We start from the raw sequence: 17,126 nt of genomic DNA on the forward strand, positions 1-17,126 counted from the left end.
ACAGAGAAAGATACGCAAAGAGAGAGAGAGAGAAATGCGGGTGGTGGAGGTTGGGGGTGGTGGGGGTTGGGGGTGGGGGGGGGGGGGGGGGGCGTGGGGGGACGAAAGAGAGTAGTACTTCGTATTACACTTTCCTTTCGATTGAAAATCCACACTATCAGTATCAGATAAGAGTTTGGAGTTTAGAGTTTTCAACAAATGACGTCAAAGTTTCTGTCGGCCTTGACATCACAAGCCTTCACCGTCGGGTCCTCCAGATCATGAGCATCAAACATGCGCAGCAAGACGACCAAGGGAGTGAAAAGGAAGGGGGTGTAATCTAGAGGTAAAATCCTTCTAGCTGACAGGTCATTAATTAACATGACAGAATGATAAATGACGGAGCGATCGATGGTCGATCCTTCGACGAAAGAACGGGGGGGGGGGTGGGGGAGGGGGGGGGGGCGATCGAGAATGAGTCAACAAAAAGGCGACAACTCTGAGCAGCTAAAACACCGAGGGCTATAGGTCTACCATATCCCCCCAAACCCCTCCCCACCCACCCCAACACACACATACACACCACTTCCCCATGTAGAATCCCTCTTCGGTTGATCAGGCTGATAGTTCTTCGTATTTCGTTATATTTTCAAATGAGGCTGGGAGTGGTGTTGGTGTGTGTGTGTGTGTGTGGGGGGGGGGGGGGGGGGGGAGTGTTGGAGGACGGGGTATGGAGAGGTGAAAGAAAAAGACAGAGATCGTTGACGATATTTGTTGCTCATAGCCCTGTCGACCACACACAATCATACCGGGGCTAAGAAAAACAAGAACAGAAAAAAAACAACCCTGTTTATATCGATCCCCTGGGACCCAAGACAGAGAGATGGACATGGGGGAGAGATGGACTAAAGAAGAATCGGAAAGAGAAACGAAACTAAAAGAAAAGAATTTTTATTTCACGATGGTAGTGGAGTGAGCACAACTGCATTTATACATCCAGCCTTAGAGAGAGAGAGAGAGAGAGAGAGAGAGGTATCGTAACTGAGTGTGATTCGAATAAATTTTATCCACAAAATGCCTTCTGCGACAGATTTCCTGTATAATTTAGGCAAAGGCCATTTAAAGATCAAAGATTGCTTGATTCTGCCGTGAAATTACCACACATACACACACACACACACACCCACACTGGCACAAACACTGTCACACATGCGCGCACCCACACTGGCACAAACACAGTCACATGCATGCACACACACACACGCACACACACACACACACACACACACTTTCTCTGTATATCCCTCTTTTATCCATGGTTGTTCATTTTGATTTGGATGAAATACCTTTTACTAGAACACACACACACACACACACACACACACACACACACACACAGAACACATACATGAACCAAGGGTTCATGTACACATCACCAGAAAAGAAGGAAGGATGGTGAAGAGCAGTTCAGAGAGACAGAAACAGACAGACAGATCAACGGACAAACACACAGAGAAAGAGACATGCAAGCCGAGAGAACAGAGAAAGAGGATGCAGTGTCAGTAATAAAACAGATCAAACGCCAAACTATCTGACAATTTTAATCGCTGATTTCCAATCGAACATCATCATGCAAAATCATGCACATGCAAATGACCAGAAAAAAACACACCCAAAAAACAACTGCTCTGTGTTTAGACAAAACGAAGAAAACAAAAGGAAAGAAAATAAATTAACAGATCCAAGGTTTAGGTGATCTACCATCAAATTTTGTTTGCATTCAAAAAGTTATTGCCATATCAATATACACATGATTTCACATCAAGACCATTACATTGCTTGAATATATTGCACCAGGCTACTTGAAATTCTTGCATGTCAAAACTTTTATTTTATCATTGTCGATATTGCGCTGCCTCTTACAAAGCAATAAACAATAAATTACCAAACAAACGTCTGACACATCTTAATACTAAAAAAAACGATGAGTTCAGGAAATATGCACAGGTGTGACAGAATGTCAAAGAGAAAGAGAGTGAGGGAGAGACAGAGACAGAAAGAGAAGACTAACACAGACAGAGAGAGAGCACCAAATGAGTAAAACGACGTTATAACTTAAGTTATTTAATGAACGATATGTTAACACTCATTTCAAGTCATCATTAGATGCACGCTATGTCTTTTTGATGTACAGAACAGGGGAAAACGCAAACCCCCATTACCCTGTCTTCACCTCTTTCTCTTCCTCCAATACACCATGTGATCCCTCTCCCTGAAAGCCCCCCCCCCTCCCCAAGCCCCCCACCCCCCACTCCTTTCCCTCCAAAGAAAACTCAAACAAAACCAAACCATTTAGCTATAATATCTACAAAACAGCTGCACCATAGTGCATACAGTCCCAAACTTGCATTTTACTGCCTGAAAGACTTGACATTAAAGTTATCACAGTGGTGTCAATGTCTTGTCTCCCCCCCCAAAACCCCCCCCCCACCCCACACCTCACCCAAAAACAACACCAAACAAACACACACACACACACACACACAACAACAACAACAACATCAACAACAACAACCCCCCCCCAAAAAACAACAACAACAAAAACAACAAAAAAACAACCAAACAACAACAACAAAACAAACAACAACAACAATGCTGAATCAACATCCACTGCAAGGAAGAACAAGTTCATATATGTTTATATTTACACTTGTTAAAAAGTTGTACAACTCAATACTATTACAACTAGTACTACTAATAATATTAACAACAATAATAATACATGTAGTAATCTTGGTAAACATCAGTTCTATAGAATAATACCCTTGTTTTGGAATGAACAACCAGTATGTTTAACAACAACTATCCTAACAACAATGAAAATGATGATAATTTTTTTTAAGAGAGAGAGAAAAAAAGATGAAAAAACAAAACAAAAAAAACAACCCAGAAAGAAGAACAAATAATAAACAGACTAAAATGTTTACAAGTGGTCATGTTATTACAAAATTAACTCTGTCAATTCAGAATATCTTCAAACTGGATTAGGTGTATAGAAAACAACATGCAATGTCAATGAGAGATAGAGAACAGGAGAGAGAGAGAGAGAGAGAGAGAGAGAGAGAGAGAGAGAGAAGACAACCAAGAAGAAAAAAAATAAAACTGACAAAGAAGACCAGAAGACAAGTAAATGACAAAAGAGAAGGTGAAAGGGGGGAAAAATCAAGAACAGTAACAACAGTCAATCTTCAAAAAAACAAAACAAAAAACCCCCCAAAGAAACACAAACAAACAAACAAACAAAAACAACCAATGGAACAAACAAACACATGCACCCACAAACCCACACTTCAAAGAAAACCGAACAAGTGTTCATGCATGTACGTCTGCTTTAGGAATGGGTGGGGAGAGAACATGTCATTTGTAAATACATTGCTTTGATCTGGAATACAGGAGTACATTTATCTCCTCTGAAATGAGTGTTTTGTTTTGCAGATACATTTGTTTTTCACGTTTGGTTATAGTAGGTATATTCTGGTGTGATTTGGTTGCCTCAATATATGAGAGATAACAATTTGAGAGGATTTTTAAAGCATGCATGAATGCATTGGAATGTGCATCTGCATCTGCGTGCACATGTGCATGTTCGTGTGTGTGTGTGTGTGTGTGTGTGTGTGTGTGTTTATTTTTGTCAGCACACATGTGTAACTTGGAAAGCGTATGCACATATAAATATGTAACATTATGTCCATGTATGTGCTTAGTTGTTGGCGTGTATGCGCATACCCAGAAGTGAGTCCTGTCTTCCTTTGACTTTTCAACATCATGCATTCTAATTACTTATGGATAAGATTACAAAATGCGAAATAAAAAGCATCACACAAATCAGTTATTGATGGATAGAATCACACAATGCACAATGCATAATTACTCTCCCCCCGTAACAACGATGTTAAGACACCACTTTCCCCTTTCAACTGACAAACTGTCAGAAGGAGATCTCACTAGCACTGTCCTGCATACTATGTTATACTTACCTCCTCCTGTCTATGAAATAAGATATGAAATATTGAAAACTAGATGTTAAAGATCCACTAACCCTGCTTCGACCGGTAAACTGAAGGTTAGAGATCTTCGCTTGACCTGCCCTGAATTCTGCATACTTACCTCCCTGCTCTCAGCGAAACGAGACTATAGCCCTAGGGGCTTATAACCGATGCAGCTACTCATGCCCACACGTGCTCTACCATGCAGGAAAAACGAGAACTAAGGCCGTGAGAGCGGCCATGATGGTGTCAATATTATCACTCAGGCATGACAGCGTCAACAGAGTTTTAGTCTCAGACACTGACAGCATGCTGCTGACCTGCTGACTCTCGCCCTCCACCTCTCGACCTTCAAGGTCAAGTTCACTGTCAAGGTGAGGGTCAAGGTCGCTGTCTTGGTAATGCAGGGTGACAGGCTCGCCTTCACAGGGGGGGTTCTCTTCCAGCTCCAGGATGCGGAACTCTAGGTCCTCCGCACGCTCCTCGGCTTTGCGCAGTTCTTGTCGCAGCCGCACGCACTCGCCATCCACCTGTTCAAGCTGGGAGCAGACAAACCACACATATCACTCAAATGATATCACTCTGTATTGTATTGTATTGTATTGTATTGTATTGTATTGTATTGTATTGTATTGTATTGTATTGTATTGTATCACTTTTTGTAACAACTGATTTCTTTGTGTAGAATTTTGGATACTCTCCTCGGGGTGAGTACATTGTATGCGTGCAGTGCCATCATTTTTTCTCTCTCTGTGTGTGACAGTGTATCAGAGTGAATATTTCTACAGAATTTTGTTGCTGTGGGTTCTTTTACGTGTGCCAAAAGCATGCTGCACATGGGGCCTCGCTTTATCATCTGATCTAAATGACTAGCGCTCAGACCACTACTCAAGGTCTAGTGGAGGGGGGGAGAAAATTCTGGTGAGCATGGGATTTGATCCTATGCCCTCAGATTCTCTGGGTTCTAGGTGGACAAGTTACCACCAGGCCACCACTCTGCCATTCTTTCATTGTACAGACAACAAATACAAATCCACAAGATGTGTGCTACAATACAATAAAATGAAATACAGTACAATACAATACAATACAATACAACACAATGCAGAACAATAAGTCTACTATGCCATTTTCTAATCCCTCACAAGGGACAGTTTCTGAATGAACATACAGCAGACTTGTCATCAAAATATGCTACAATACAATACAATCTACAATGTCATTTCTTAATATCTCATATGAGAATATTTTTTAGTAAACAGAGAGTAGACTTATCGACATCACCAGCACAGTGCCATTCTTAAGTGACAAAGTGGTTTCTCCGATGACAGCCACTCTGAATTGTAAATATACGTAATACAGGCATTCTCAATTGAAAACCACTTTGATCTGCAAATAAACTATAATGGTTTCAGAAACAATGCACTGTTGGAGTGCTCAAGTGCACCTGTAAACAGTGTGTGATAAGCAAGGAGTGTTATGAAATAAGGTTGAGACTGAAGTAATGGGCGTGATCAAAACTGTTGTTGAAGTAAGGCGTTTTGCTGTATATGTATGTATGTAAGTGTGTGTGTGTGTGTGTGTGTGTGTGTTTGCGTGCGTGCTTGTGTGTGTGTGTGTGTTTATGTATGTGTGCACATGCATTTGTGTGTGTACAGTGTGTAATAGCAAAGAGTGTTCGGAAAAAAAGTTGAGACTGAGGTAATGGAGGCGATCAAAAGTATTGTCGAAGTAAGGTGTTTTACTACATGTGTATGTATGCAAGTGTGTGTGTGTGTGTGTGTGTGTGTGTGTGTGTGTGTGTGTGTGTGTGTGTGTGTGTGTGTGTGTGCACACATTCATTTTGACATACATGCTAGCGTGGTGAGAACAAGAAATTGCATGAACACGTGTATTAAAGTGCATACATACTTTAACGCCTGTTATCATGAAAATCTGAATGCTTCTGTTACAGTCTCAGCCTAACTATTATATTCTTATCATTTATCGTGATAAAATGAATGCTTCTGTTACACAATCTAGGTCTAACCATGATATGCATTTTCTTTTACACTGGGCACAGATTAAGATTTTTTTTTTTTCTCAAGGCCTGACTAAGCGCGTTGGGTTACGCTGCTGGTCAGGCATCTGCTTGGCAGATGTGGTGTAGCGTATATGGTTTTGTCCGAACGCAGTGACGCCTCCTTGAGCTACTGAAACTGAAACTGAAACTAAGATATGCATAATGTAAGAACATGACTGCGCATGCACACGCCCGCGCGCGCACACACACACACACACACACACTCGCTCATAAGCACTCCTTCACGCTTCCCCCTTCCTGCTCCCATACACATTCCTAGTAAGTCACCTAATGCTTCTCCTTACCCACCCATGTTTTCTCTAGCCTTCTCTCTGCGTGAAATTATACGTTTCATCTTTCATTATTTTGTTTCAGAGTTATACATGCATGTGGAAGTTGGGTGTGAAAGCACTTTGATTTGTCTCCTCATAAATCATAATTATATCTATATTGTCATTATCAACATTATTGCTATCATAGTTCTTACCATCATCGTTATTACTACATTATTACTATTATCATTATTATTTCTGTCATCATCATTATTACCATTATTATTATCATTATCACCACAATATTATTATCAATATCATTAATTTGGTGTGTGATTTGAGACTGTGATGGTGCCTGTGTTGATTTAGATATTTTCATGTCACTTTGTCTTACATATGTATACATTAGCCAATGTCATGGGAGACTGTGTTGACTTTGTACATATTTTACGTCACTTAGTCTTAAATTTGTATGTTGTAAAGCGCGGTGAGCCCCTTCTGAGATGGGGGTACTGCACTTTATCAGCATGCATCTTCTTCTTCTTCTTCTTCTTATCATCATCATCATCATCATCGCCGTCGTCATCATTGTCGTTGTTGTTGTTGCTGTTGTCATCGTCATCATTATTATCATTATCATTATTATTATCATTAATATCATTCTTATCATTATTAATATCATCATCATTATGATCATTACCTTGAGCTGCAGACCATGTCTGGCAGCCAGCAAGTCGTCTCTCTCTCTCAGCAAAGCCAGGATGTCCACACTGTCCACTATACTGTCCGTGATGCTGCCGCGCCGCTGCTTGGTCTGCAGACTGCGGATCTCCTTCTCCAGCAGCTCTACGCGGCACTGTGCCGAGAACAGGTCTGCCTGCAGCTGGCTGCGAGTCTGCGACAGTGACAGGCAGCGTGCAGTTATGTACAGAAAAAAGTTAGGGACCGTTTCATAACAGCAGGTGTGTTTTTTTCAGAAAATGTTAAAAAAAAAAAAAAATTTCGAGAGATGATTTAAATCATGAAGACTGCCTATGGTCTGCCTCAAGGCCTGACTAAGCGCGTTGGGTTACGCTGCTGGTCAGGCATCTGCTTGGCAGATGTGGTGTTGCGTATATGGATTTGTCCGAACGCAGTGATGCCTCCTTGAACTACTGAAACTGAAACTGAAACTGCCACTGGCCTTTCACTGAATACCCAAATGGCTGTTTCAGGCACACATGGCACCATAAACAGCTTGAAAATGCGTAAGAAAAATTGATGCTATAACCCCAAAATAAGTTATTCAGAGGTTTATGAATGATAGCTGTGGATGTTTATCACCAAAAATTGCAAGAAAGCACCTCTGGTTATGTGTGGCGTTCATTATATTGGCTGCATACACAACTGTTTGCTGAAAGTTCAACATCATTTCACCATGCCCCCAATTACAAATCTGTGCAAGTTCAAAACTGGTCCTAAAAGTTTTGTGAACCCTGTATGTGTTAGAATGAAGGAAGCCTATCATGTTTAATCTTTTTTTTTTTTTTTTTTTTAGGTTTTACTCCTTTTGGGGTAATTAACACATTGAGTAAAAAAAAAAAACAAAGCACCAAAAAACAAAACAAAACAAACAAAAAAGCAACAACATATATATATATATATTAAGCGTATAGAGGGACAGGTGGGGGCAAGGGAAAGATTTTCAGTTTCAAGGAGTTATTAAAGATGTGGCATGTGAGCATATACTATACCACATCCCCTGAAAAAAAAAAAGAAGAACACATCGGGCCGAAGTCTGACCTTATTAACCCCAGAAGGTACAAATATCAATGAAGAACAATTTGATACAATGTACAGCCCCCCCTTTTTCCAGTTTAATACCGTTTGACAGAGATGTAATTTTTTTTAACTTCAACAGCTTACTAAACTGATCAACATTTCAAAATAGTATAAATTTCTATCAGCAAACCTCTAAAAAAAAAAACAAAACAAAAAAACAACAACAACAAAAAAACTTGATTCAGACTCTACTCCACACAGTTCTCAACACTAACTGATTCCTCTCTTCTTGCAGTCTTCTTAACTCTCTCCATACGAACGGCGAAAGAGACGACGTTAACAGCGTTTCACCCCAGTTACCATCATCAAAATAGTGCAAGCGGACGGCTCTTATACTGAAGAGGTGAATGTTGACAAAGATACCACAATTCTGATGATGGAAGCTAAAGGTTGAGTCATTCAGACACCCACTGGACATCCGAGGGGTCTGTGTAGAGGAGAAGAGAGGACTGGCCGTACCGAGTGAGTTAATCATTCACAAATTCCTTTGACCATTCTTTTGATGGATGAGTTGAATCTCTTGTTCTTTAAATGACTCAGACACTGACAAACAACATCCTGAGAATCAGTGTCTCACACTTTTGCTCTCAAGGCCTGACTAAGCGCATTGGGTTATGCTGCTGGTCAGGCATCTGCCTGGCAGATGTGGTGTAGCGTATATGGATTTGTCCGAACGCAGTGACGCCTCCTTGAGCTACTGAAACTGAAACTATGCATTAAAGGGTTTTTTCCACCCCTGCAGTCATCTTCAAAGATTCTCTTTATGTACAGGACTTTAAAAACATATCGCTTACCTGCAATCTAAGCATGGGGACTATCAAACACAGATCCTCAATTGCTGTACTTTAAACATACAGCTTTACATGCAAGACTCAAACAGATCTCTTACCTATTAATCTATTTTGACAAACATGACACTATAAATACATCCTACAGTTTTGTTCACCACCAAATGCAAACTAACTGTGTGACAGTTTCAGTTTCAGTTTCAGTAGCTCAAGGAGGCGTCACTGCAGCTTTACATGCAAGACTCAAACAGATCTCTTACCTATTAATCTGTAAACATATTTTGACAAACATGACACTGTAAATACATCCTACAGTTCTGTTCACCACCAAATGCAGACTAACTGTGTGACAGTGAATGCAAAGAAGGAGAAGCAGAAGATAAACAAATTCCTTCCCTGCAAGTCTTTAAATAAACATCAGTTTTCTGTGCAGGATCTGAGAACAGGATGCCTTACCTGCAGTTCTCTGTGGGGATCTTGGGAGGATCCGGTGTGTGCCTGAAGAAGGGCGTGGGACCTCTCAAGCTGCAGGTGTTCTCTCAGCATCTGTCTGTGGCTACGTTCCAGTTCTTCTCGGCTCAGCTGCCAGACACACAATGTAAAATGAAAACGTGCCTGCTTGTGTTTGATACTGTGTATCCTACATATGAACGGACAAGCATGCACACAGACCTTACGTTTTGTGTTGTTCCATACCTCAAACTCACAAACATGCACATGCTCTTCACACGTATGTACTTCATCCCCCCCCCCCCCGCCCCCTCCATCCCTCCCAACACAAACTCATTCACTCACACACTCACCTTCACTCTTTTAAATGCACAAAAACACAATCACACACTTCCCCTCTCTTGTTTCAAGTTTCGATAATCCTGTACATCTAACTTGTAAAACGGGAATTTCAACACTTTTAAACAAACAATATGCCTAAGAAACTCCGGTAAATTATACAAAAGGCAATCTTAAAAAAAAAGAAATTATAAAAATAATGATAATAATAAGAATAACAATAATGATCAAAATGATCGTGAAACACATAATAATGACAATGATAATAATAATAATTATCATTATCATTAAACACATAATAATGATAATTCAACAGGTCCAACGTTACAGCACTCACTCAATTTCAGCTAGCTATCAAGAGCACGACTATTTCCCTCCACCTCTTGTTTCCCAACCCCAACGCCGAGACTGTGTTGAGTCACTCACCTCGTCGCACGCATCCTCCTCTGAGATGGTGCTGACTGATACAGAGGATTGGGAGGTTTCGGAGTCTATGGAGGTGTCGTTGTCATCATCATCATACCCATAGAACGTCTCCTTCACTCCCTGACACTGAAATCATCACCATGTTGATGTGAGACAGCGTGGCTGTTTCGCTTTTGTCTTTGTCTGCCCCTCCTCTTCCTTTTTTTTTTTTTTTTTTTTTTAGCAGCAGTTCACTAACATGATTAATTTCTAATAGTATTCTACATCAGCAAAGCTCCAAATATAAAAGATCACAAAGCTATATTCTTGTCTGCACAGTTCTCGACACAGTTTGGTTTCTCTCTCTTTTTTATCCAAAAAACATTTTTTTTTTTTTTTAAAGTCTTCTTCATTGTAAGAGGGCATGGCTATTTCGCTCTGTCTTTGTCTGTTTCACTCTCTCTTCTCTGTGTCTTCTGCTCTCTCTTTCTTTCAGCCTTTGTCTGTCTGTAATTTCGTCTCTCTAATGATGATGGAGGTAGATTTGCTCTCCTCAGTTTTGTTTGTTTGTATGTTTTTAACAGGTCTGTCCCTCTGTCTGTCTGTCAGGCAGTGAATGATCTTGCTTATTTTGTCTATATGGATTTTCATCGTTGTCAAGTTTAATTCTTTCTTTGCAGTCTTTTTTTTTTCTTCTTTTTTTTGGTAGTCAGTCTGTTTACTTGCCTGTCAATCAGGCTTCTTTGTATATGTAGATATTACTTTTGAGAAAATTGTGCAAACACATTTACATGCATGCGCATCTGCATATACACATACATGCATACCTACAAACACAAACCCACTCACACTAAAACATACATAATGTACACACACACACCACTCACTTTTTCTTGAGACCGTATCAACCGTCGTCTCTTTTTCCTGTGTTGAATGAGTTCTATTCGCCTGTCTTTGTCCTGCAAAACACAGTGACATAAACATAAATGTGTGTGTGTGTATGAGCATGTGTGTGTGCGTGTGCGTGCGCATTCACTCATGCATGTGTGTGTAAAATGAAATAATAATTATTCCCTGAACTAACAACTATAATCTATTTTCCTGTAAAAATATTACACACAGACTTACAGTCACATTAAAAAAAAAAAAAAAAAAAAAAAAAAAAAAAAAATCACAAACAAAATTGAATCATCCTTGGAAATCACCACAAAAATACACAAAAGAAAATAAAAAAGACACTGTGAATACATCCGTCACATTATTTGGATAATGTATCATCCTAACACGTACTTCGCATAAGGTATTATTTTTGTCCTGACTTTAGCACAATCATCCCATCATTCAATATCACTGTGTCTATTCACTGTGTCTATGGCTTGGCAGGGCCATATCCTTCTGTTGTTTTAACCTTTCCCAACCAAAGTCAGGTACCCATTAATACCTGGGTGGAGTGAGGAAAATCAGAGTAAAGTGCCTTTTCCCAAGGACAATATACAACGCTGAAACGGCGCCTAGAATCCTGCTCACTGGTGCACAAGATCAGAAGTCTGATGCCTAACTGACTCTGCCACGGAGCCTGTTTAAAAATGCCAACAGCACCTGGGGTGGTTTGCATGAGTGAACTTAGCAGCTCTTAGTTTGCTTATAGTTAAGAATGTTCCTAACTCCACAGTAGATTCCATATACTTAAGAACATTCTTAACTCTCTCCATACGAACGGCGAAAGAGACGACGTTAACAGCGTTTCATCCCAATTACCATCATCAAAATATTGCAAGCGGAACACTCTTATACTGAAGAGGTGAATGTTGACAAAGAATACCACAGTTCCGATGACGGAAGCTAAAGGTTGGGTCATTCAGACACCCACTGGACATCCGAGGAGTCTGTGTAGAGGAGAAGAGAGGACTGGCCGTACTGAGTGAGTTAACGCTCAGCAGACTTAACACTGCAAAGACCGCCTCATGCAACACTGCCCTGGTGTTCCCAGCTGGTCACCCGGCCAACTATTAACCAGGCCTGATGTTGCTTAGCTTCATGATCAGATGAGAACCGGTGCTTTCAATGTGTTATGGTAGTTGGCATACAGAGAATAGGTGCTGCATAAAAAAAAATTATTATTGAATGACACAGGAAATGAATAATGATTGCCCGATGGCAGCCATCAGTCGGCTCCACCCAGGTAGGCAGCCTGCTGCGCAAATGCCCCTGAGTTTATAAAGCGCTTAGAGATTTGTCTCCGACCGAGGATAGGCGCTATATAAGTATCCATAACAAAATCAAATCAAATCAAATATCATTATCAAAAACAACACACACCAAAAAAACAGGAGACCAGCGGCTCACCGTGCAGGCTTGTCGGAGCAGGGTGATGGAGGAGGTCTGGTCGGCGATCTGTTTCTTCAGGGCCTCCACCTCCTGTGCCTGGGCCTCCAGCTGCAGGATGTGACTCCTCAGCCGCTGCAGCTCCCGCGCCAGTTCACACTGCCGGCGCCGGGCCTGCTCCGCTTCTTCATGCTGCGGGAGTGGTGCGTGCACACACACACACACACACACACACACGTGCACGCAACATTCACACACACACACACACACACACACGTGCGCGCAACAGTCACATACACACATATGCACATACACACACACACACACTCACAAGTCACGAACACACATATAGACAGATACATGATACACATGCAAACCATACACACACACAAACACAGACAGATACATGATACACATTCACAAACACACACACAAGAGTCACACACACATAGAGACAGACGTAGACACACATACACACAGATACACACATGCAAACACAGACACACAGACACACATACAGCAACAGAAACACATACAGACACAAACACACAAGCAGGCAGGCATCCATGCACACACAGAGACAGACACACACACACACACAGATACATAATTATATACATGCAGACACACACACACACATAGATACATAATTATATACATGCAGACACACACACAAGCAGGCAGGCATACAAATGTGCAGATACACACACACACAAACACACAGACATACACATGGATAATATTCAGTAACAATGTAGTTATACATGGGATAATTGTGGAGAGTCAATATACAGGGTTGTGCGGGATAACATATGATATCAGTACAGTGGGCATGGCATAACTGTCTGCCATGTTGTTCTACTTCACTTTGCTGCAGGCAGATATCAAGAGAGTCTCTGCAGTGTTCTGAGACAGATAACATATCTGAGCGTACAGTGACCAGTCATATGTGCACATGAGTGAGTGAGTGAGTGGGTGTGTGTAGTGCAGTTTCTGTGCCAGTTCACACCACGGGAGCCTGCTGAATTACTTCGCCTATTTGCAATGCAAGTTGGTTCACAGACACTCAGTGCTGTGTTATATAAGGGTGACTGATATATTATCAGGAACATGCAGCTCTAAGTGATGAATTATGAATGACATTCTGTCAACACAGCGTCACTTTGTGGCAAGTTGTATAGTGAAAATACATGATTGATATTGCATGATTTTTGTTGTTGTGCTTGTGTATGTATGAATATTTCAACATGCATGCTGATGAATATATATATATATATATATATATATATATATATATATATATATATATATATATGTAATCACGAACATGCGCCTTTGCATAAAATGTATGAAACAAGTGCTGTATCATGAACATCAGTTTTCAAGGCAAGGTCGATAACTCCTCCAAGTAAGCGCACATGTCAGCACCCGTTACAGTGGTGCTTCCCCTTGCATCAAATGATAGACCTGGGGGAACACGCTGGAAGGAAGGGCGATAATCATGGGTGTTACAAGGAGACTAAGGGTGGTGGTATGTGAAGAATGAAGGGATGGGATGAGAGAGAGAGAGAGAGAGAGAGAGAGAGAGAGAGAGAGAGAGAATGCACTCAAATTAATAATGCTTTTTTTCCCCTTTTAAATCAAAATTACCTTACATAATATGACAATATGACATCTGTTTCTTTTTAAAATTTCAATTGTGAAGTTTGTAAGTTCTGAAGACACACCAAAATTTAAAAAATAAAAAAAAGGAAAGGAAAGCATGCATATAGACGCAGAGATGTGCTTGTGCTGTCTGCCTCGCTCCCTTCCCTTCCCTCAATATGTGGGTGCATGTGTGACTAAACAATAAACATACACACACACATACTCATATGTACTGCCAATCATTGCACAGCAACAAGAGCTCTGGGTTTTCAAAATGAACATCACTGAATTATTTCTGAAAGAATGTCATCTTTCCTCCCTATCTGAAAACAACCAGAAAAAAATATCCGACAAGCTGTTGAAAATGTCTTCCCTCTAAATTGTAGGCCTAGATGAATTTTCTTCCTGCAGTCTGTCGTCTATGATCAACCAAACTGCTGATGGTAATGATAAATAACTAAATACACCTTGCCGTATGGGATCTCGTTGTAAGGTGTTCGTCATGATTACGATACAACTTGTAAGAACGTAAGTGCAATGGCCTACACGAATGGGTATTTGTAATACCCTGTCTTCTTCTGAGCCCTGTATAACCAAGGGGGAAAAAAAACAAAACTTTTCTGACAGGGTCACGATTATCATGTTGCCATGTGATGGGGAAAACACAGTACTGAACGTGGACCGTGTGTTGGGGAGAGGGAGTGGGGGGGAATGATGGGGGAGAGAAAGAAATGGGGCGGAGTTAAACGACCTATTGGCTGACGCTGAAGTTGTCCAGGGTTGAGGTCTTGGAACCAAAACAGAGAAGGAGGAGGGAGATGAAGGCCCCTAGAAGAGAGAGGCGAAGGGAAGAAATGCGGTGGCACGATTGTCTGGGGGTAGGTGTGTGTTGAAATATAGCCTTGAAGCATCGTCACCAATGTACGTAATTCATTTCACGTCACGATTTTTTGTCGTCATTAGTTTTGCCTCTGTGACGAACGTTGTTCACGCAAGCGTATGCTGGAAGCAACGCTTGGCATGTCCTAGCTGAATCTCGTCTTCAATATTGGGGGTGGAGGAGGTTGGAGGGAAGGTAGGGGGAAGGGCAAACGTGGACAGGAAGTTTGCAGAGAGTTTGAGGCCCCTGCATGCACTGACACGAACGTGCCATGGATAGGAGAAGCGGCCTCAGCTGTCTGTGTTTCTCGGGATGCCTGGTGAGAGAGACCTGTCCACATCGGGGGTAAACAGCTAGTCTAGAGCCCTGTGTGTGTGTGTGTGTGTGTGGCGGGGGCGTGGGGGGGATGGTGGAGGGGGGGGGGGGGGGTCTGGGGGGAGGGCGTGGGGAGGGAGGGGGGGTGTTGTCACAGGCATCTGGGTTCTGCCGATGACACCGCTGTCACGACTTTACATAGTGACCCAGACACTGACCTCGTTGGTGTTTGGGGAGGGGGGAGGGGGGGGGGAGGGGGTGGGGGTGGGGACGGGGTGCATGTGTGTGTGTGTGTGTGTGTGTGTGTGTGTGTGTGTGTGTGTGTGTGTGTGTGTGTGTGTGTGTGTGTGTGTGTGTGTGTGTGTGTGCCTCACCTTGTCAAGAAGCTGGTCTGCGATCGTTTCGTTCCCAAAAATTTACGATGGGAGAGATACAAAAGACAACAACAACAACAACAAACCGACAAACAAACACAAACAAACGGACACAAATCGTGTCCTCAGTGAGTGAACCAAGAAAGAAAGCCCCCCATCCCCCCCCAAAAAAAACAAAAACAAAAAACCCCTCCAACTTACCAGCTCTTTGTTCTGCTGCCGCATCGTGTGGCCGCCATCTTTCAGACTGCGGTTTTGTGCCGTGAGTTCTATGTTCTTTTCCAAGAAACGTTTGTTCTTCTCGACCAGCTGCTTGTTTTTTACTTCAAAATCTTTCATTTTGTCAAGCTGAAAGAAAGAAAGAAAGAAAGACATTTTAAGCGCAAGCACATTCGCTACACTGTTTAAAATGAGATCACAGTTGCATGTATATAGGCTGCATGTCCCCTCCTCCCCGCACCCCTTCACCTCCTCCCCCCCCAGACCCCCACCCCACCCTCACACACAGTGAAAGATGGAAAAGAAAGAAGAGAAAAGGAAGGAAGAGAGAAAAGATGAAGTTTCGAAAGGCAAAGAGGCCGGACGACAAAGGGGGAGGTGGAGGACGAAGAATAAGAGGAGAGGTGTGGTCACCAGTGATCACCCTTACACAGTAAAATATGGAGAAGAAGAAAGAAAGAAAAAACAAAAACAACAAGAGAGGCAAGGCCTTCAAGACTCACTTGTGATAAATTAAGTCCCCTAGCATTAATTACAGAGTAATTTCCCTTTTTTTAATACTAAATGCACCAAAACGTTTGCAAAATAAATAAAAATTCCATGCTTAGCAAAAGAAGTTCCTGTTTGAACAAAAAAATGATAATAATGACTCCTGGTGTTGTGTCAGAATAAGAGGTCAAAGTGCCAAGTTTAGAGAATACAAAAAATGCAGTTTGCATATAATTAGGCTTCTTTTTTATTTTTTTGTGCCCATCCCAGAGGTGCAATATTGTTTTAAACAAGATGACTGTAAAGAACTGAATTTTTCCTATTTTTATGCCAAATCAGGTGTCAACTGACAAAGTATTTGCAGAGAAAATGTCAATGTTAAAGTTTACCACGGACACACGGACACACACACACACAGACAACCGAACACCGGGTTAAAATATAGACTCGCTTTGTTTACACAAGCGAGTCAAAAACAAACAAATAAACAACCCCCCCCCTCCCCTACACACACAAACCAAAAAAATCCAGAGAGAAAAGAAAGAAAAGATGAAGAGGATGAGAACAAAGAGGAGGGCAAAGAGGAGTAAGAGCAGAGGTGTTCACTCGTGACCACCCTTACACACAGTGAAAGATGAAAAGAAAGAAAAGAGGAAGAAGAGGAGGAGAACAAAGAGGAGGACGACAAAGAACAAGAGGAAGAAGAGGAGGAGAA

General features: G+C 41.6%; 1 protein-coding gene across 8 annotated transcripts in view; it reads right to left on the reverse strand.

Annotated features, from left to right (window-relative positions):
* Window positions 1-17,126, reverse strand: part of LOC143301638 (uncharacterized) — a 171,570-nt gene that overhangs the window by 94,541 nt on the left and 59,903 nt on the right. For all 8 annotated transcript variants that reach the window (XM_076616097.1, XM_076616082.1, XM_076616089.1 and 5 more), the window contains 7 exons: window positions 15,905-16,051; window positions 12,509-12,679; window positions 11,050-11,121; window positions 10,184-10,309; window positions 9,425-9,550; window positions 7,060-7,254; window positions 4,346-4,564 (listed from right to left, as the gene is read on the reverse strand). In XM_076616097.1, the coding sequence (XP_076472212.1) occupies window positions 4,346-4,564; window positions 7,060-7,254; window positions 9,425-9,550; window positions 10,184-10,309; window positions 11,050-11,121; window positions 12,509-12,679; window positions 15,905-16,051 (1,056 nt within the window). The remainder of the gene's footprint in view (window positions 1-4,345; window positions 4,565-7,059; window positions 7,255-9,424; window positions 9,551-10,183; window positions 10,310-11,049; window positions 11,122-12,508; window positions 12,680-15,904; window positions 16,052-17,126) is intronic.

The sequence above is a fragment of the Babylonia areolata genome, chromosome 2, assembly GCF_041734735.1.
Source record: "Babylonia areolata isolate BAREFJ2019XMU chromosome 2, ASM4173473v1, whole genome shotgun sequence".
In the NCBI taxonomy this organism is placed as follows: Eukaryota; Metazoa; Mollusca; class Gastropoda; order Neogastropoda; family Buccinidae; genus Babylonia; species Babylonia areolata.